Below are 22693 nucleotides of genomic sequence, written 5' to 3'. Positions count from 1 at the left end.
ATATATATATATATATATATATATATATATATATATATATATATATATATATATATATATATATATATATATATATATATATATATATAACAAATAAATAAATATATAAATAAAAAAAAGGCATATTGCATTCAACTTAGCTTTAATGAAGGATACAAAAACACAATGGATGTTGAAACACTGCATTTATTACAAGCCAACACAGCAACCCTTGCCCTGACAACACAGAGAGAAGCGTCCTTCAGGCACAGCATGGGGACTATATGATGCTGAGGGCAAGCCTGAATGAAACAAGAACCTCTGTATTTCCAGACTTTAATGGGCCGTCTTACACATGGTTAGGATAATGTAATAGTGATAATGCTACTCAATGGCCAAACATCAACTATCATATCAATGCACAGAATTAACTACATCCTGCCACAGGTGAAATGAAGGAAAGAAACTAAGAAAATATAATTTATTTTACAATATGCATATACAAATATACAAAACTAGATATATATATTAGATATATATCCTGCTAATACTAGTTTACAAACTTGAGCCACACTCACACAGCGCCCTGGGTCTCGGACGACCCAGAGGAGGGGCGGCCCCGTGCCTCATGTCCACACTCGGGGCGCATTCAGAGAAACTATGGTCCAGGCAGACGACGGCTGCCCCGCCGCCACTCACCCGCCCTGCACACCAGGGGAGGCAGGGCCAGTGTGGAATAAGTAGTAGTGGTGCAGTGTCTGGGCTGGTCAGGAGGCTGGTCTGATGTGAGGCTCATACCAAAATGTCAAAATAAATGGAAGTGACTCGGGTTACTGATTACAAAATGTGTGAGAAGAGAAGACTTAAAGAGAGGTTTTGGTTCAGAACTCAAGGAGATGAAGAATAAAGTGTGAGAGAAATTTCAAAGGCATGAAGTGAAGATGTTTTTGCAAGAGTAAAAAAGATTCCTTTAAATTATAACTTGACTTCATCTTTATGGGGGGAAAACATACCTGAGATTTTTTAAATTTTTTTTCTGAATTTCCCATTGTAAGATATGTTATCATTTTGAAGGATGTGCTGGATTGGCCACTATCCTCTCTAGGCACAACACTGATGTACGGCCAGGACAAGGAGCAGATAAGGGCAACCACAGACACGGGAGCTGCAGCCTTGCCTTCACTGCATCACCAGCCTGCAACACTCCCCCAACCATCTTCAGGTAATGCCGCTGAACGCTCGTCTTCATTACACAGCATGAAACACAAAAATATGCTCCACAAACCTAAAGTAAAATTCCTCAAATCAACAGAGTAACCAACACACAAATCACAGCACCAACACAGTGACCAGAGCTTCACGTACTGCAAGGAACCACAATGCACTCCACCAACACTGTATTCCACGCCCAGCCACCAGTACTCAACAGTCCACCTTTGTGACACTGGCGGCCTCACATGATGGAGCACAGGCCGGACGCTTCCACTCCCTGCTGCAGAATTGGTTGCTCTGTCAGCTCCACGTCCCTGAAAGCCGGCTTGAGGTCCAGGTCCACGGTGAAGGGAGGTGGGACAAAATCCTCCACTTCCTCGTCTATGCTGCTGGAGTTGAGTGCATCTGGCAGAGGAAGGCAGAATCAGTGTGTGTGTGTGTGTGTGTGTGTGTGTGTGTGTGTGTGTGTGTGTGTGTGTGTGTGTGTGTGTGTGTGTGTGTGTGTGTGTGTGTGTGTGTGTGTGTGTGTGTGTGTGTGTGTGTGTGTGTGTGTGTGTGTGTGTGTGTGTGTGTTTTATACGATGTTCATGACAGTTTTAAACCAAGACATCTAGCCAATGAGCACATTTGGATTTGACATTATAACCACATTACTTGAGGGTTCCAGACACAAATGAGGTGTGATGCAGCAGTCTCCCCATCGTACGTACTGTGCTGTGCTGACACTCGTCACACTGCACGCCTACCATCACGCTGGATCACAGACTTCCATGGAACCCTAGACACATTCACATGCACACTCACTACCTGCCTTTCACTTGTTCACTGCCACATCACATTCATGTACTTAAACAGCAGAGTTTATATTACTCTTTTTGTTGTGTCTCCTTGGTGCTTCTACAGTTTGTACTTCTAATGCCTATCACAGCCTGTATTGCTTTCATTCTAGATCATCTCAACTGTTTTCATTCATTCCTACTCACAGCAACAGCAGTCTGTGGTGTGTACAATACTTAAGAGCTAAGATGCCTGGCACCTCGGGCTCCACTGATAACCATCATTCAATACAATCCAATCATATTTGTTAAAAAACTGTAGAAGTTATAAATAGTTTGATTTTGCCTTTAAGTTGATTCACAGTGGCAGAATTAATATAATTAATATTCATAAATAAAATCTCATTAACTAAATTATAATATACAGAATATGTATGATATGGAAAAACAAACAAAGAAATCTACAGTAAACCCCAATTACAAATTTTCACTTTAGCAAGCAGCTCAACACTGAGGCAACAACCCGGCACTGCACTCAGCAGCAGTGGTGGTGGTGATGCATCATTACTCAAACCAATGAGTGAAGCCAATATCCAGCTTTATTTCAAGCCTTGTATGACGCACTATTTTCCCTCTAAGAATGTGAACTTATGATATAAGCAAAATGTCCTCTCACTGTTTACTAGATCACAACAATATTCAATGCTGGAAAAACACCACTTAATCTTCACTGAAATATCTTTGGAAACATTATGAAGGATTATGGAAAGCACTCATCATGCTGAGCTTTAGAGTATCATGGGAACACTGGCAAACTGATCTGAAGATGAGACAAACTTGCACATGAGAGGCGCACTGCTGTGGATGGAGTCCTGTCACCACACTCAAGCTAAGCATACAAGTCTGACGCACCAACTGCCAGGCACAGGTGACCGCCGTGGCCTGTGTGGCACTTGGTGAGTCTTAAATGTCCTGTCCTGGCATACTGAATGGAGACACTTGATGAAAAGTGACAATGGAGGACATCTGCCAAAGTGTGACCTGTGTCTAGTAACTGTTTTGGAGGGATGCTAATAAGCTTCTATCAAAACTGTCCTCGCAACATTGCTTTCTCTTTTACAACTTTACTACAATAGAAATGAAACCTAGTCCCTGTTAACAAGCACATGGCAGAGGAAACCTTTTGCTCCTGCCTAACCTAACATAATAATTAACGCCACTACATGAAACGATGAATAATGATAAATTTCTTAAATATATAAGATGTAAAATACTGCACACTCCCTCAAAATAAGTCCAACGCATGTTAATCAATTGAAAATCACGAAACACAACAGGACAAAAGGCCACATGCATCTTACCTCTCTTCTTGCGTTCCCCGTCATCTTCGTTGTTGTTGTTGTTGACGGCATCACTGTTGGTGTTGTTGCTGTTGGAGTTGCTCACAATGGGTTTGGAAATGTTGAGCTTGATCTTGGTGATGGCCGGCCGGGTCGTCATCGCTTCCGTGGGGCTCGTCAACTCCATGTTCCCATCGATGGAGCTGGCAATGTCTGTCTCCGCAGCATTGACCGACACCACCGGAGGCTCCCACAGGTGTTCCATCTCCTCAATGTCATCCCCTGCCTCCCCGTCCTCCCCTTCCTCAGTCTGGGGAGCTTCCTCCATGCACTGGGAGGAGAGGTGGTGGTGAGGGTCAGGGAGTAATTGAGGTGATGATGGTTACAGTGGTGTGTGGTTGTAACTGAGTATGTATATCAAAGTGTGTATTTATGTAGTTGGGACTTAGTATGGATATCCAAGTGTGTATTTGTATGTGGTTGGGACCGAATGCGTGCATGGAAATCTGTGTGTGTGTGTGTGTGTGTGTGTGTGTGTGTGTGTGTGTGTGTGTGTGTGTGTGTGTGTGTGTGTGTGTGTGACAAAGTCCATATATATACATATATCTCTCAAAACTACTATTACTACATTAATTACAACTGCTAAGAGAGAGAGAGAGAGAGGAGCTTCAAAACAGGTGCAGTATTAAAGAAAGTTTAGCTGCAAGAGAAAATATTTCATAAAGGACAAATCAAACAGCATACCAGAGGCGCTGATTCTTAAGCCACAAGGGAGTGAAGAGTGCTAAACAAGCTCTTTGGGACACATTGCCAGGCACCACTTACCCACCAAGGATTCTTAACACAAATAAGTGGTTAGTACCCTCCCTGCCTTGAGCACTGCCTATCATTACCACAACATTTAAAAGCCTCCTTACATCTCTGGTTTGCCTCGAATTACTCTCAAAGTTAGTGATGGTTGGCTTAGTCACCTTAACCTCTTGACTGCCACGGCTTCTTAGATGTAATAGAATGTGTTGCAAGTTTACAGTACAGTTTGAAAAGACACCATTTGCAGGAGGAGTGAGTGATGGTGTTGTTCACTCCTTCAAGTGGCTCAGTAAAATTGTCTAGGGTTACATTGATGAATTACAAAGTGGGTCATGAACAGTCAGAAGGTCAAGGCAATTCTCATCATTACCATATACATGTGAGAGAATCTTTGTTATAGTTTTACCACTTACAGACAATCAATTCCTCAAACCCAGTGTTAAGATAATGAAGTACTTTCCCGCATAATGATAACTGATTAAGCGATGTTGATAATATTTAGACCTTAACCATTTCAGAGCTCTTAATTTACTTAGGGCAACACATAAACCTCTTATCATAATGGGAATTTCAAGATACATTCACAGCACACTAAAGATCCATTAGAACACAAAGACTAAAGAAGCAGGAGGCACTTCAACACACACTTCTAGCCTAAGATCCCACCATTAGAAGCAAAACAAAGACACACAAATCAAAATCACAAGCCAGCCAGTAAATCTCTGAATAAAACAAAGGGCAAACAAAACTAATCTTTGAAGAAGAACTAAAAACACCACAGCAACTAAAGTAATGGGGGTCCTTGGGGGTGTTAGAGGAGGGAGGGAGGATGGGAGGGAGGGAGAGCAGGGAGTACTCAGGGCCAGAACAAATTGGTGTTGAACGTGATGACAGATGGAGTCGTTAATGGTGTTATGAGGTAATGATCATCTCTTGTGTCTTCTCTAAGTGTCTATAGCGAGTTACAGGAAAGGACCACTGGTTAACCTACAGGAATTATATAGAGATTAGTTAGTCGCAATGCTTTCTGAAACTGAGATTTGGTGAGTGTTTCCTGAGTGAGTGTGGAGAAGCTGCCTCATTATTGACCATGGAAGTCAGTGATGCAAAACTAGATTATATTTATGAGGCAACAACAACAACACTAATCTAATCTGGTGTGAATATATAAGCTTTCACTCACTCACTCACTCGAATCCTACCTCCTCACTCATTCACTGGCTCTCTCACTCACACACACACAAGCACACTCACAAGCACACATATATTAACCTCACCACACACACCCACACACACAGGCACACGTCCACACACACAATATTAACCTCGCCAGTCTCCAGGATGTTGGGGTCGGGGAGTGAGTCAAAGACATCATCGGGCGGCTCCTGCTTGATCTCCTGCTTGATGGTGACGCCCTCGAAGGAAGACAGCTGGAGGGACAGGTGAGGGCAGGAATGCTTACACTCAGGCAATGCAACAGGGAGAGATGGGAGGAAGGGACAGGTGTTGGGAGGATGGAGGGACTGCAGTACTTAAGAATGGAGACAAAACTGTAAATGTGGCTTTCGTAAAGGCAGGAAAGAGTGCTTAGTGTGTGTGTGTGTGTGTGTGTGTGTGTGTGTGTGTGTGTGTGTGTGTGTGTGTGTGTGTGTGTGTGTGTGTGTGTGTGTGTGTGTGTGTGTGGAAGTATAGGAGTGTGTGGCTTATGAAAGATGATTTGCTAAATGAATTCACAGATGAGGACTGAAGTAATAGATCATGTGCAGGCAGTAAAGAGAGAGACTGTGTGTGTGTGTGTGTGTGTGTGTCCAAGCAGATCTTTATCTTTCACAATTGGCAACATAGCAAAATTCAGTGATTACCAAAATGACTGAAAGGGCTTGAAATTCTAAATCTAATTCATTTAAAATTGCAGGGACAAAACCACCCACAAAATTAGTGAATGATGTGACTTATATGCCAAAGAATTACCAGTGACGAGAAGCAATCAGCCACAAATCTACATGAGCCTCGTATCCAAGGCAGGGACAAAATGATATATTGCCCTTAATAACACAATATAACAAAAAAATATCCTTAAAATAATAGGGATTTCCTTTATATGACATGGGAAAAATTAATGGACAAAGAAAACTACTCAGACTTCACAGGGAGGGTCAGTATTTAAATAATGATGGGAATTTACAGTTTATTATGGAAAAAAAATTCCTTCTATTAGTTCAGAGTAGTGTTTTTGAATATACCCTCTTTACTTATTCATTTATTTATCATTTTTTTAACAGTCAGTCAGTGTAGCTTAGTGTTGAGTGTGCATGGGTAGGAGGTGAGTATGTGACACACATGTTGCAGTCACAGCATGCCAGAATAATGAGGAAACCAAGACATCAGAAGGTTGAGTGCCTGAAGCAAGATAACTAAAAAGCTTAAACTAGGTACATAAAAAAAAACTATTACTAAGATAACAAAAATTGAATATGGTGACAATGCTCTCAGGGATAAATCAAGAACTAGTAGTGATGATGCAAGATAAAACACTGGAAACTTGCTTGAGATAAATGATCTAACTGAAATATTCATGGATCTCTGATTCATTCAAAGGAACACATACAAAGAGTCTTATGTTAAGGAATCTATTAATCATTTCTTGTGTTGAAGGTGTGTGCCCTCCAAGTCACTGCCACGTGTGTAGCCTGGTTGCTGTCAAGGCTCACTTTCCGCACTACTTCCTCAAGAATCATAACAAACTAGTGTATATCTGGCGTGTGCATGTGTGATGTGTATGTGATGGCAATGATGTTTTGCCAATTATATCTGCTACAAGCCAAAAAAATCAAGATAATGCAAATAACAAGTGTTTTTTTTTATAATATCCCAGTAAGAGAGAGAGAGAGAGAGAGAGAGAGAGAGAGAGAGAGAGAGAGAGAGAGAGAGAGAGAGAGAGAGAGAGAGAGAGAGAGAGAGAGAGAGAGAGAGAGAGAGAGAGAGAGAGAGAGACTTTTATAGACTAGAATTAAAAGGAAAAATCTCAAAGGAGTACAATAAGAATTTCCTATTACATTTCACATTACTTTCAGCTTATGCAGACACACAAAAAGCCATCAGGTAACAAAACAAAACCCAAGTAAGCATGATAACTCTTCACCTAAACAATTATAGTGACTGTGTGTGTGTGCATGTGTGAGTGTATGTATGTGTGTGTGTGTCTTACCATACTGGCGGTACCCTCAGTCATCTCCTCCTCCTCCTCCACATCCACTGGCTCCTCCTTGATGCGGATTGGAAGCTGCATCTCAGTGGGTGGAGTCTCCTCTGGTGCTGCAAGATGTGGTAATGTTAATCTCCATCACTCTCAATTACTAAAACACTTCATTCTTTTAGGCTCTATACTGTATTCTCTCTCTCTCTCTCTCTCTGATCTGCTGAAAATCTCCCTACAAATCTTGACAGTAGGTACACTCTTAGCTGACCAGGGCACTTCACACTGAAGGAAAATGGTAAACACAATGAGAATGCTACATGAACTCCAGAACTCCCTTCCCTGCCTGTTCCTGCTTCAGTCCATCCTGTGATTTCAACTTTTTTTCAAGAGAGAACAGGGACACCTATGTAGCTGGACTCTTTTCTCTAATGAAACTTGATAAAGAGTAGCAAAATAGCATGCTCGTCTTCCTTTGTCATACCCTAAGATGGCCTCCTTCAAAAACAATACATACATACATGCCTATACCAAGGCCGTCTCCCACAAAGAGGAGAGTATCAAAGCCAAGACACACAACCTTCACATTCACAATCATTCACACCACTTTGTCCCTTGGCTCACAACAAAGAAGAGAAATAAAAGGGAAAAAACCTACAATTAAGACTGCAAGTGATTTTTTTTCTAGTGTTTCTTTTCCTGAGTTGCCAGCACACTCAGGCAGCTGGGTGGAGGTGGTGCATTACCTGGCGTTGTGTCCATCTGCTCTCCGTTGACAGTCACACTATTCTCTTTGTCTCCTGCAGCCTCATTTTCTGTCTCTGTTGTTGTTGTTGTTGTTGTTGTTGTTGTTGTTGTTGTTGTTGTTGCTGCTGCTGCTGCTGTGGTAGTTTCCTCTTCCTTATCTTTGTCCTTTGTACTTGATTCAGCTGAGTCTTCCTTTTCCTCTTCTTTCTGTTCTTCTTCATTCTTTTCCTCTGACACGTCCTTCATCTGAACATCCTCTGATTCCTCTTTGTCTTCTTTCTTTGCTTCTTTTTCTGCTTCCTCCGCCTATTTAAAGAAAAGAGCTATTACTAAGAGAAAAGTCAATATAAGACGACAACCAATAACAAGTAGCCAATACAACAGTATACAGAAAGACAGTTCTCAAAACCCATCACTTCAAAGAGATGCATATTCTGACATGCATGTTATTCAATAAAAGGAATGCTGGATAGAAATTCAAGGCAAGAAGGAAAATAATCAATCTCACATCAAGAACTAAAGAACACAGGATCACTTCATGTAATCTAAGTCTTCCATTTGTGTATAAAGATACACACTAAGGTGAAATTTAGTATTTTGTGCAAACACATCTCGGAAAGATACGTCCTGTGAACCAAACACGGTGACAGTGCTGGCACAGCGGAGGCACACCAGAGGGAGGGCAATAAGTGCCAGTGTACAACCATCTAAAGCTATAAAACTGCAGTGCTACAGAAAAATATTCATATATAAAAGTAATTGTTTATATAGATTAGTATCATAATAAAAATACAAATAAACATGACAAGTGTTCATGTGAATTACTCCTCTAATTCAATGCACAAGCCACAACACAGCCACTCAGAGAATGAATTATGTCCAGCTGTCACTGTTAATGGTGCAGGCTGACTCAGTTGTCACATGTTAGCTACATCCCTCATGAAGTATATCACTAATACACAGACATGAAAACATGTATTTGTACTCTGAATTCATAGTGATGGAATACTGCTACAGGAAGACGCATGCAAATCTGGGTTTCATCCATAAGATCAAAGTGTAAGTCAGTTTAACTTGTCTGCCTGGAGAGGAATAAGCTTGCACCTCACAAGCTGTACTGGTTGGTGATAAATGACCTAATATACTCCATCCTTATTCTACATTATGCACATAGGAAAGGAGCACTGTGCTTATTCCCTTACCTTCTGATAGTGGTCAGGTCCACATTGCAAAGAAAACATTACATTTGTCAGTAAGTGTTCAAGACTCCCTGCACTGGCCAGCCAACAGATACACACACAGCCATCACCACTCAACACTCACCCCAAGTCTGTGCATGGCAGGACTAACACCAAGGCACACACACATTTTTGTATCAAGTGGTATAATATGGTTTACTGATCATGAACCTAATCTGGTACTGCAATTATTACTTTTCTCAAAACACAGACTGAGCTTACTTCCAGTGCTCATTAAATAAAACTGGGAATTTAAATGTGTGAGAAAATCAATTAAAGAATTATCATGAGAAACCTGCCTTTAGAACAAAAAATAACAGTAATTGGAATGCAATTACTGGAGTTAGACGAAAGGCATATCATTCATAACATCAAACATAATTCCTATGTTTACACACACACTCTTCTTCACCACCTTCCTCTACACAGCAACACTTCCCTACCTAGTCTGCTGTATAAGGGTCTGGCTGTGGCTTGGATTCTGGTCTCTAGAGCTTGTTTTTTTTAACTATAGTATGTTCAGCTACACTGGTCTATCACTGCTCCTTCAAAATGAAACTGTTTCCTTTCCACTGGGGGCTGACTGGACTAAGAGTGTTTATGATGTTTGTGTCTGAGTGTGGTGCCTGGTGTGGGATTGCTAGCCTGGTATACAGATGCAGTGGTACCTCGGTATATGTCTACTTTGGAATAAATCCAAATTGGTATGTTTCCTGTTTGGACATGAAAATATTTGCTTGGTATACAACCTTTCTTTGGAATACAACTCACGTGTTAGAACTTCACCTGTATTTGACAGCATATAAAACAAACTTATGTCTTATATGTGAATGTGAGGCCTCCCATAGATTTAATTTTGAAATTTCCATCAAATATGCCATCAAATATGGTGTGTATTTTAGTATTAAGTAGTGTTTGAATTACTTTATACAACCCCATCAATGTACTGTATAATATGCCAATAACAATAGGATTTTTTTTTTTCATGAAAATTGATTAATAATTTTCCCTTTATTTCTTATGGTAAAAATTTGTTTGGTATATGTCCTGTTTAGTGTAAGTCCAAGGATCTGGAATGGATTAAGGACGTATATCAAGATACCACTGTAGACAGATAAATATCAAGCTACCTTGCAACAGCCTCTTAAGTTAAATCTTGCTATCTTGTTACTATCTTCCCTTAAAGAATCAACAGTGTTCATTATTGCCCTTTTTATCAATCTTGAATAAGCCACATTATCATAGCATCCTTCCCTCCTATGGTAGGTTTCAAGGACACACACAAGTACTACAATCCACTCTTATATAGAACTTGCTATTCCAACACATATTGTAACATGTACTAACCCTCAACAGGTCCTGGTGGCACCCTGGGTGGTAGTTGATTCCCTCCACCTGTATGGCATTGTGGTACCTCCACTCCTCCGTCTCCTGGTGGAAGAACTGGGAGAAAGTGTCGTGGCAGGCGGGACAGATGCCCAGTGCAGCGTCTGAGGAGACGGCTACGCTTGGCTCCTCTGCATCCTCCGCCTCCATGGTGTTCTCGATGCCCTCCGTCTCAAACATGCTGGGAACTGGAACAAAGAACACACTTGTCACAATGCTACAGATGCTAAAACATGATTATGATGTATCTTTCTATATACATATATATCTTAACTTGTTTACTCATTAGGGTGTGGGTCAAAAGATGGTACAAGAATGTAAGTGAGAGTATGTGTGTGTGCATTTGTCTTGGCTAACTCCCTTCAATCTGGTGTATAGACAGACTTCAACCTTGCTAGGAAACTGATCTAAGCATCCACTATGAAAGCAAACCTTAGACACACAAATGGGCATATCCTTGAACATTTTGGTGCCTGATATCAACTATTTTCAACTGCATCTATTGACGTTACTCATGTTCTCTAGGGTGTTTACAGCAATGCAGTGGTAGTTTAACCATCACTGGGAAAAACACCCATGAAAACCCAACTCATCATCCCTGTGACCTTTGAAGTTTGTCCTGATGCAAGAACAGTGTTTGGGCTAATACTAATACTTAACAAATGAGCACACCTCTTTCCTCCACATCCTCAATCTCCTCGTACTGCAGCCAGTCTGGGACGGAAAAATAGAACTTGCGGGTGTTGGCTTTCTTGGTGGACTCCTGCTGCTTCTTGTTCTGCCGGAAGTGCCAGTCCAGGTGGTGTGAGTACTGCAGGGTCTGCTCAGGTGGGTAGCGCAGCCCACACGACGAGCACTGCATTCCTCGGTACTGCGCCTCGATCACCCACGAGCGACGCCTGTGTCAGGAGCAAAAATGGCATCATCAGTAAATCATACAATACTCTGCCCTAACCCCTTCACTGCAATATGCAACAATTCACTGTAAAAGACCAATGTATGGAATTTTTAGGAGCATCTACAAGAAAGGACGGGATGAAAAGAATAGATTTTGCAATTTATAGGCAGTACAACATTTGCAGGTGGCTGTAGAACAAGAAAAGATGCCTCTGAGTGGTTAGTGATGAAGGAAAGATATACCAGACAGCAATGAGTGTGATATTCACAGTACTCTGCATTCCACTGTACTATGTTTACATGAAAATGGACATAAATATCTGAAAGCTTCATGTGTGTAGCAACATCACACTTATACTTACTTGCGTAGGTTCTCTGAGGTGAACATAAGCTCAAATGGAATAAGTTCATCCTTTTCTCTCTGCTCCTCCTCCTCCTTCTTCTTGTCTGCCTCTTCCTTGTCTTTGCGCACCTTGGAGGTAGTGAGGGGCTTCTGTCCAATGAGACCCTTGCGGGTGAGGTCCTCCAGCAGGGCCGACAAGTCCAAGGGCTTGGCCTGGGTGGGCTTGAAGGTGGTGGCAGGCACCTGGGAGGTCCTGTACGCCACGGGCATTGCCATTGTTGTCACAGCCTGGCCTAAGCTGGGCACGGCCACATTGGGCAGGGTCATCTGGGCAGGTAATGGAGCTCCTTGTGAAGAGATGGGTGCTGGGAACTGGGGGGGTATCTGAGTGAGGGAGGTGGGTATCTGGGGTGGTGCAGGAGGGTGTGGCAGACCTGAGGGCATGGGGTGAGAGTGCTGGGGAGGCACAGGCATCACTGGGCGTGGAGGGTTGGGTCCCATGGGCAGTGCAGGTCCCTGGTGGGCCCCAAACACGACGTCTGTTGGCTGGCCCATGCTCACCGGCAGGTGGGGAGCCACAGCAGGCTTGTCTATGGGGAAGTTAACATTACGAGCCATCTCAAGGGAGGGGGAGCCGCGGCTCTGTCCGTCCAGGAACTTGTCCGCAACAGGCGGGACGGGGGGCAAGCCAGACTTCTTCTGTGCCTCGGTCTCCATGCCCCGGATGTGCACCTTGCTGGCCACCACACCCGGCGGCAGTGACGTGAAGCGCAGGAACCGCCGGAAGCCGCGCACGCTGATGCCAATGGGCAGGCCGCCGAACTCCACGGGGAACCTCACATTGTTGATGAGGACGGCACGGAGCGCATCCGTGAACTGCAGCACGAAGGGCTTGCCGTCGATGTTGAAGCGTTGCGGCTTGGCGTCCAGGAACAGGTTCACCACCTTCTTGGCGTGGATCACTAGCTGCACCTTGCCTGCCACAAACTCGGTGTTGGTGATGGGGCCAATGTTGACATTGGGCGGCTTGCCATCCAGATACACCGTCCTGGGCTGGCCCGCCAGGTGCACCGTGATGGGCTTGCCGCCGTAGAAGCACTGATAGCCCCGGCCATCCAGCATCAGTTCCTGGGTGGGCACGCCGAGCTTCACCCGGTGGGTCTCCCCATCAATGGTGAACTCCTTGTAGTCCTCCCCGATGCGCATGGGCAGCACAAACTTGCCCTCATCAAACACAATGTTGCAGTGGCCCTCACCAAAAGTCAGAATGCGCGGATCGTTCCAGTCCAGCAGGATGACGGCCGTCTCCCCGTAGGTGCGGATCTCCCGCGGCACACCATCAATCTCGATGGTGCGCGTCTCTGCCTCCCGCGCCGCCGCCTTCAGGGTCTCCTCAGAGACGTAGGGGAGGTCCGGCTCTCCCGTCCACTCGTCCTCCAGCATGTTGTCCCTGTGCGGCCCCCACCCCCCACTGTGACCCACGCCACCGCCTCGCTCCTCCCTCGGGTGCCTGCCACCTCGCCAGGGCCAGCCTCTGCCCCCGCCCCCGCCTCGACCCCAGCCACTGTCCTCCTCCTCAAAGCGGCCTCCCCGTCCCATGTTGCGGGGCTGCTGGTGCATGCCGGAGCCGAGGAAGCTGCCCCGGCCGCCACCTCGGAAGCTGTCGGCCATGTCTCTGCCCCCGCCACGGCCACGCCCCGCACCCCAGTCTGCCTCAGACCCTGTGGGAAGGAAGGATACCTCATGGGGGGCATGGCCTGCCAGTGTGAGGAAGACAACACACTGTAAATCCTTCACTGATCCCCGTCTCCCACTAATTGCTAAAATATGCACAAAAAAGAGAAAAAGCAGCTTGTTTTATTCACACAAACATATCTGCCACACATTAGCCTTAATTATGCTCTTAACACTTCCCGCCACTCTCTAATCCCAAATATAACCAAAACCAACCCATCTGTACAGAACATCCCATTTAATGCATGTATTCTTACACCAACCTTTGTACGGTGGCTGCTGCTGCTGCTGCTGCTGCTGCTGCTGTTGTTGCTGCTGCTGCTGCTGCTGCTGTTGCTGCTGTTGCTGTGGCTGCTGCTGTGGTTGCTGCTGTGGCTGGTTGATGGGTCTTGGCTGCAGTCTGTCCCTCTCCCTGGCTTCCCTGATCTGCTCCTGCTCAGTAAAGAGGCGCAGCTGGTTGGCCATGTGCTGGTACTGCAGCTCACTGATCTCCCCTCGGTCCCGCTGCTCCTGGGCTTGCTCCAGGATCACCTGTTGGGGGAGCAGTGCATTAGGCCAGAGAGCTGATGCAATAACGGGAAAAAGTGCTTGAGTACTTGCACCATGTGGGAGTGTCAAGGTAAGGATGAACAGATAAGATATTTGAATCCTGGTGTGGAAATAAAAGGAAAATGAAGGTGTGTTTTCTTGTCTGAAGTAAATTTTTTTTTTCTTTTACTCATTATTTTTTTATGTAAGAGGGGCACTGGCCAAGGGCAGAAAAATAAAGCTAAAAAAAGGCCCACTGAATATGCCAGTCCCAAAAGAAAGGTCAAAAGTATTATCCAGAATTGGACAATAAGTGTTTTTAAATGTCAATATAGAGATTTGAATGAGAAATAAAGGTCTTGCTACTGACACATTTCTTGATGGAACTTCTCAACAGCCCTAGAATGTCACACACACACACCTTAAAGTTCTCCTGCGCTGCCTTGTTCCTGCCAAAGAGGGCCCTGCGGTCCCCCTCCTCAAAAGTCTGCCAGGGGCCCTCCCGCGGCCTGCCGTGTGGGGTACCATGGGGCTCCTCAAAAGGCCGGCCAGGGAACGGTGGTCCCTGGGAAGAGGGTGGCTGCTGGGAGGCATTGCCACAGAAGGGCATGTCCTGGTCCCCATGCATGGGACTGAAGCCTCTCTCTGACTCTGGAAATAATAAGATCCATTAATTTCTCTTCACAAAATATAAGCTATAACTTTCCCACTGATCACTGATTATTTACTTAACCTTTCATGTCTTCTTCCTCACAAATGCAAGGAGTCATCTATGAAGTCCCAATAGAAAACTAAACACCCACATACACATTTGCCTTGCACTCACACCCCACACAGGCACCACCACCCGGAGACACTCACCTGAGGTACTGGCTTGTCTCTGGTACTCCTTGAATTCTGGATTTTTCTGCCTGAACTTCTCCCAGGAGGCAGCATGAGGACTGTTGAAGCTCAGCTTTCTGCTGCGCTCCAGCTCGCTGATGGCAGGAGTGGTAGGGCTGGTGGGCTCTGCTTTTGCATGGAGTGGGGAGTTGGTGTCCTTATTGAGGGGTGCCAGTGGTTCCCGTGGTGGATGGTGGGACTTGTCTATGGGTGGAGTGCGGTCGTCCTGGTCTGCCATCTTGAAGGCCGCTGGCAGTGTGGCTGTGGGCAGCATGCCAGGCTGTGGCAGCAGCTGGCGGTAGTCCACATCCTTCTTGCTGAACAGTCTGCGGAACAATGTTTTGGTTGCCATCATTTGAGGTGGGCATTGAAGAAAACAGAAGAGAGGAAGCTGGAAAGAACAGAGGTGAGAATGCTGAGGTGGACAATGGGTGTGTCACTCATGGGAACATCACGAAATGAACAAGTGAGGAGGAGAGCAGAAGTAGAATGCATTACAGAAGAGGTAAGAAGATCCAAAATGAGATGGTTTTGGTTATGTAGTAAGAAGAGAAGACCAGGAATCTATTAAAAGAGCTTGGAGGAAACCAGCTGAGGGAAGGTTAAGGAGAAGACAGAGAGTGAAATGGAGGGATGGAATTGTGGACAAGGACAAGAGACACAGAGGAAGATGCAAGGGACAGAGACAGCTGGTGGAGACTCGTATGTGGTGCCAAACTGACTCTAGGGAAATAGCCAAAGGAGGAGAAGTGGTGGTGGTGTCTGGGATGATACGGAAGCTAGAACGAAGAGACGAGTACACAGTCAGGACAAGGAAATAGTGCAGACCAAACAGACCCAGTAAATGATCAAGCTTGCTAAGGAGTGTCATGCAGCTGGCAGAGTAACAAAGTAAGTCATATTGGGAGCCATACAAAGATGCACTCACTCGTCAATGAGACAGTCCTTCTTGGCTGGGGACACATTCTCCTCTGTCTTGGTGGGTGGCGAGGTGAACTGGCGGTAGTCGGTGTCCGCAACGGTGGTGGAGGGAGTGACACTGCCTGCATCCACTTTCTTGGCTGAAACAGGAAATATTGCCTCATTCTGGCAACTTTTGGGGTCACCTGATGTGTGTGTGTGTGTGTGTGTGTGTGTGTGTGTGTGTGTGTGTGTGTGTGTGTGTGTGTGTGTGTGTGTGTGTGTGTGTGTGTGTGTGTATGTATGTATGTATGTATGTATGTATGTAAAAAAAATGTATGTATGTATGTATGTATGTGTGTGTGTGTGTGTGTGTGTGTGTGTGTGTGTGTGTTTGTGTGTGAATGCAAATTTACGTGCACTAAAAATGTACTTCTTCCTCCACATTCTTGCCAGAACTGCACTCACCCATCTAAAAAGAGCACATTTGCCACCACATATTCTCTATGCCCTCAGGAATCCTTCAGGTCCCTCACTTTTCAGTTTTTCTTATTTAGACATCTTTTATTCCTACAAGTCCTATTTTCATCCTCAATGTTCACACCTCCCAAGATTTCAGCCCATCTCCCTCACACATCACACTCAAAAAATTCCAGGATAGAGTGACACATGATGAGAATTCTTTATCTGGTATTTCAAAACACCAAAACTCATAACTCCAAAATCTGCGAGTTTTCAAATGCATTATTTTCAAGTATCATCTATTCACATTTTCACACTAATATGAGCAAGCAACAGAAACACAAAGGAAAAGATGCAACTTGAGCACTGAATGGGTGACAAGAAATACACTGAGGTAGACTGGTCACAGTGACTGGATGACATGTGGACAGTTTGTAAAGAGAGTGTACTTGAAATTACAGGTGCTAATCAGAGAGAAAGGGCACTTTGAAAATAGGAGGATAGCAAAAGGAAAACATGAGTAAAAATAAATATCCTCACAGGAAAGAAAGGTCACTTGGAAGGTAGAAGGGTAGCATCAAGAAAGCTGAAGAGTAAAATTAAAGAACCTAATGGGAAAGGAAAGCCACTTGGAGGATGGAGGGATAAAATAAAGGAGTAAGTGTGAGAGTGTTGCTATAAGAGACACAGGGCTTGAAATGCAAGGAGGGAGTGTTTGGACAGGGCCACAGCTGCCCCACTGGGGACACTCACAGATGGAGTAAGGCATTGGAGATATAGAGATAATACAGAAGCAATACATTAATATAATAAATTATTTCCATCTAATATTATAAGAACAGTATCAACTAAATGTTCAAAGATGCATTTTGACAAGACACTATGTACCTTTTTACTTGAGATCGTTTTTGGGGAACATGGACCCATCCTAAGTAGAAGTCTGTTTGTGTTCCAAAATACAGGAAAAACAACAAAATTTAGAACACTTCCAGTCCACCATATTTCAGATAAGGGATTCTCAACACACACACACACACACACACACACACACTTTCATAGTAATATTTCCCCAATACTGATCCACATGAAGACACAGGAAGCACCACAGTCAGGCAGACAAAGCACCACAGTAATGAAACAGATGAATGGGGCCACATTTTTAAATATTTAAAACATAGCAGAGTCCACAAGAGATAAGAATATTATCAAGATACTGAGCACACAAGTGTAATTACAAAGGCAAAAAATTCAATTAGTACAAGTTATGACATTAATATACATGAGTTTTTTCCTTCCCTTTCATTTAGTCTGAAGAACACTGGACACTGTGGTCTCGTGAATCACCTCTACAGGCACACTGATATCAGACAGCTATAAGGAGAGGCCTCTGCAAGGTAACTCGAGTGAAATTAATGCCACTACCAGAAATATCTTATAAGAATGTCTACTCTCCACAAACTCCTGCTTTAAGGAAACTCGTATCAATGCCACAGGAAGCTGCTGATCTTACGCTCCTTCAACTTTTAATCCTTCAAACTTCATGACTTGTATACTGAAGGAAATATACAAATGGTTCACGTTTCCAGTAGTTTGTTTTGAAATATTCATCATTCACCAGATGGTAACGGATTTCAGTGGTGGTGCCTGTCCTTGCCCAGTCTGGGTGCTTGCATGTCTCACAGGGTATTGGTATCATGTTGAATACCTTTATGTGTCATCCATTTACACTACTTTCATAGTAGAATTTCTCCAAGCTAGCAGCTAACTAACCTGTCACAATGATCCAACAAATCAAAACTCCAATTATTATCACAAGTACAAATTTACCTAACTGATACAACACGACTTCTTTCTTTCTCTCTCTCACTCACTCACTTGCCACACACACAAACAAACTAACAAACACACACACACTACACAAACATCTGCCCTAACAATCCTAGTGATGTCATGATGTGTAGTGTTCAGTGTATTCAGTATATTTTGTTTGCAATCCTGAAAAAAAATATGCAAAGTAAACTTACAAGACGCTTTTCCTTTTGGCATTTGTATAACATTCCATCAAGATTGACAGATGATATCAGACAGGGTTTTCAGTCTCCACTTTTCCAGTAAATTCCATTATCCATCCCTTCATGTCTTTGTGACAGTATACATTAATAGAACATTGCCTATCAGCTTATGTCCAAGCCTGTGCCCCTCATGTCAGCCTTGTCCTCCCCAGTCATCACTTGGACTCCTGACACAGTCCAGCAAGCATCACACAGACTGGATACAGTAGCAAGTCTGCAGACTCATCAGTATATTGGATGTATATTTCTTTGCACAACGCTAATACAGCATAGAGGAGCTACAATATTTTGTACTATACAATTATTAAACATTTTTAATTAATATAACAAAAAATCATTTCACTCATCTGAGTAACACTTTCACTTTTGTTGTTAAAGTGAAAACCGGAAAAATATCTCCCAAAGTCCATCTATTCCAATAAAAAGTAGCACATCAAGATATTGTTTCTTTCCCTTCATTGACGTAACTTCATCAAACACACTGAGGTGAATACCCCGAGTGTGTCAACTCACAGGACAACCTCAAGACAACATCAAGAGCCTGGCCATCTGACTGGACACAACTACAGTTCACAGAGTTCTCTTGATTATCTTGAGTAAGTTATGGAAACCAGCCACAGATACTTGGTTCTGAACTCTTGGTAGCTGAGGGGCTTGCCTCCACCTTGCTTCAGTTCCATCACAGCTGCAACCACTGCCAGGGCAAGGAGGTGTTCTGCAGTCTGACGCACACTGCTTCTTGAACCACCACCCAGTCTTGTCAACCTGCCTACTCTGTGTCACACTGTCTCTGGAGGCTTCCTCTACCTCCTCTGTGCTTCCCTCATGCATGGTCAGACTCAGCAAGAATATGTGATTGGCACCAGAGTGAAGCAATGTGTCTCGTCTCTGACACGTATTACAGCAGTGGTTAACCGGACCAGCAGTGCTAATAACAAAGCTATCAGAGGTGGGGGTTTATTTAAACTTGAGTGTTACAGACACAAGGATTGGTGCAGGAAAAAATAAGTTATTCTCTCTCTCCCAGTCTCTTACTTCAATATACATTCACAGGAAGAACACAATGTCAGTAGAAAAATATATTTCTAATATAAAAATAAACTATCATCATAATAATAACAATACTGCAAAAATCATACAGTAAAACCTTGGCACATCAGACATCACTGTTGAGCTTCCATTTATCAGACTAGATGCAATGGACTAGAATCAATGATGGCAAAGGCCAGTTTGAACAAAGCCACATGTATCAGTGTACATTAATGTGATGCCTGCATACATCATTACACTATTTAGTTGTTAAAATGAATATACAGCACAGTACAAAGGTACTTTTAGATTTGTGTTGCAGAAAAGGATAAAGATACTGGAATCAGCTGGTGCTGCCACACTGCAACGCTGGCGGCACCATCCAGACTGCCGTGTGATGCACTGGGACACGTCTGGAGGCTGGTGAGGGGAGTCTGGATGTCACTTTTTCAGTGGACTTTCACACTGCTCACACTGGCTTTGGTCACAGGAAGTCTGGCATGTCAAGGCTTTACAGTAATAGTAGTGACTAGCATAGCTGTCCCTAGGGACATGAACAGTAACACTGAGGATGTGAAGCAGCAAATATACTCGCCACACAGATGACTCAGAATGCGCTGAGACACACACCGGGGGGTGGCAGGGCGGGGCGGGGCCCGAGGCAGGAGTGGGAACAGGAGGTAAGGGGGAAGAGGAGGCCTGCAGACAAGCCCCTCCCCCTGGCCTGCCCCGCCTGCCTCACCCGGCCCTCGTACTCACCGGACTTATTGTACAATGACGGACTCGGCCTATTGGCGTCGTAATGGTCACTATCGGAATCTGACGTGACCTCGCCTCGGCTCCGCTTGGTCTGGGGCTCCGGGGTGTCGTCGGGGCTCTCCTCGCGCTTCTTGTAGGTGCGCTGGCTCCTCCGTCGGTCACTCTTGAAGGTGGCTGGGCCCTCTGTGGACTCCAGCGTCGAGGACAACTTCTTGGAGTCTTTGGAGGAGGATGAAGGAGTGGAGGGAGAGGAGGTGGTGGTGGCAGAGGCAGTGAGACTGATGGTGGGTGGCGTGGTGATGGTTGTGGCAATGATGGACTCCTTCTCGTGGTGACTTGACTTGGAGGAGCTGGATGAGGACTTGGATGAAGAGGACTTTCCACTGTCCTTCTTCTTCTTGGAATCTCGGATTGAACTTGACAAGGAAGATGAAGGGGATAAGGAAGACGATTCCTTCTTGGAGCTACTCCTGTGGTGCTCCTTGTCTTTCTTTTTATCCTCCTTCTCTTTCCTCTCCTTCTCTTTCTCTTTTTCCTTCTCCTTCTCCTTCTCCTTGTCCTTCTTCTCCTTGGATTCCTTCCCTGCCAGCCTGGGGTCGCGGGAAGCCTTGGGGGCCTCAGAGGAGTGAGAAGCCAGGCGGGGATCGCGGGACATCTCAGCGCTCCGCCTCGGGTCCCTTGAGGCTTCCCCGCCTGACGGCCGCTGCTCCTGTGCCAGTCTGGGGTCACGGGACGCAGCCTCCTGCCCCCGGGATCTGGGGTCCTGCTGGGCCAAGGGGGAGGGTGAGGTGGCCGCCACTAAGGGCAGTACCTGGTGGACACGTCTTGGGTCCAAGTGGATGTTTGGGACCTGCAAATGGAGTCAGGGTGAGCAGGAGTGTTTGTGGGCTGTCTGGTGTTTGGTGTCCTGTTCCATCCCTCTCATCCTTACTATCACCCTAACTCACTCTGTCATTAAGTGTCTCTAAACAAACACCCTCATCCTTACTATGATCATAATTTATTTGCAACATGTCATCTCATTCTTACCACAACCCAAATTTACCTGTGACACGTCCTCTCATCCTTATCAGGACCCTGACTTGACCATAGCGCATTTTGTCACGAAGTATTCCTGCCCAGCCATCCTCATCCTTACTATGAACCTGACTTATCCATAACATATCCTTGGTCTGTCTGTCCACCTCACACTCCCCTCACTGTGTCTGTCCCTTCACAATCACCCTTACTCCCACCCTTGCCTTCCCATAACACATTCTTGTCCCTTCACCATCACCCTTACTCCCACCCTTATCTACCCATAACACATTCTTGTCCCTTCACAATCACCCTTACCTTAGCAAAGCCATAATACTTTCTCTATTTGTCTCCGCTTCAACCTTAACCTCTTAGAATATATGTCCTGCTTTGATTACTATTCCTCTGACTACTTATACTCTCCTTTGTTGCTGCACATCAATCTTGTTTACAGACTGCATCTATCACTAATTCTATCTTACCTTCTCTACCTCATTCACTCACTCGTCCCCCTGAATGTTTCCATACCACAGTCCTCGCCGTACAAATTCCCCAAGATTCTTTATGCACCATATTTCAAAAACTCTATTCATGGTCACACTAAACATAATCAAGATGTAATATGAAGAAGGTAAGTAGACACACCTCCACCTCCAGGTCCTCCTCCTCCTCCTCCCACTCTGAAGCATGCAACACCCACCACAACTTTCTCATTGTGAATACCTGTGACAATTAATTAATATGCCAAGAGTTAATACCACCTTGTTATCAACAGTACATAACAATGACTTCAAAGTGAATCACCCTGTACATTTCAACAATTACCAAGGATACACACTCAAAGATGAAAACCTTACATTCAATACCATACAAATACCAATGATACAAGCAACAGACACAACAAATACTCTTCATCAACACCAATCAGCACCATGCAATAAGAGTGATACCAAAAACATGCAGAGGAAAATGATCATAAATCTGAGTTCTTGACGGAGCACCAGATATACAATGACCAAACCTCCCACTCAGACACCCAAACATTCCCAGAGAGTCCCACAGGTGATGCTGCTTGAATGATGGTGGGCCACATTCAGGGTTAGTGTAGCTAGGCAGTGACAGAACACTATAGGCCAGTTGCACAGTCTTTTTGTAAGCTTCTGAACCAAAACACTTCCCATGTTGGTAAGTGATCAAACAGGAAGGCTAAAAAGGTTGTTTTTTTTACTTAGCAAATGAAAAAGGATGACTGGAACTGGCCGATGCATGCATTATTACAGAGCGTACGAGGTTCTGTGGATATTGTTAGATTATTCTACGAAGAAAATCTGCATAGAACCTTTCCTATTTAGAATAACTTTTACCTCGAGCAATATCAACAGAAAC

At 44.4% G+C, this 22693-nt stretch overlaps 1 protein-coding gene across 10 annotated transcripts in view; it reads right to left on the bottom strand.

Moving 5' to 3' along the window:
• Nucleotides 1-172: 172 nt before the first annotated feature.
• Nucleotides 173-22693, bottom strand: part of LOC135094572 (uncharacterized) — a 41723-nt gene continuing 19202 nt past the window's right edge. For 9 of the 10 annotated variants that reach the window (XM_063994793.1, XM_063994787.1, XM_063994784.1 and 6 more), the window contains 13 exons: nt 20291-21140; nt 15997-16129; nt 15048-15394; nt 14608-14837; nt 13922-14189; nt 11944-13645; nt 11357-11583; nt 10646-10872; nt 8060-8366; nt 7326-7432; nt 5443-5547; nt 3329-3638; nt 173-1596 (listed from right to left, as the gene is read on the bottom strand). In XM_063994793.1, the coding sequence (XP_063850863.1) occupies nt 1433-1596; nt 3329-3638; nt 5443-5547; nt 7326-7432; nt 8060-8366; nt 10646-10872; nt 11357-11583; nt 11944-13645; nt 13922-14189; nt 14608-14837; nt 15048-15394; nt 15997-16129; nt 20291-21140 (4977 nt within the window). In that variant the 3' untranslated portion in view covers nt 173-1432. The remainder of the gene's footprint in view (nt 1597-3328; nt 3639-5442; nt 5548-7325; nt 7433-8059; nt 8367-10645; nt 10873-11356; nt 11584-11943; nt 13646-13921; nt 14190-14607; nt 14838-15047; nt 15395-15996; nt 16130-20290; nt 21141-22693) is intronic. The other variant, XM_063994791.1, reaches the window with a different exon arrangement.

Source organism: Scylla paramamosain, chromosome 46, assembly GCF_035594125.1.
Source record: "Scylla paramamosain isolate STU-SP2022 chromosome 46, ASM3559412v1, whole genome shotgun sequence".
Lineage (NCBI taxonomy): Eukaryota > Metazoa > Arthropoda > Malacostraca > Decapoda > Portunidae > Scylla > Scylla paramamosain.
This window is presented reverse-complemented; position numbering and strand designations above follow the sequence as displayed.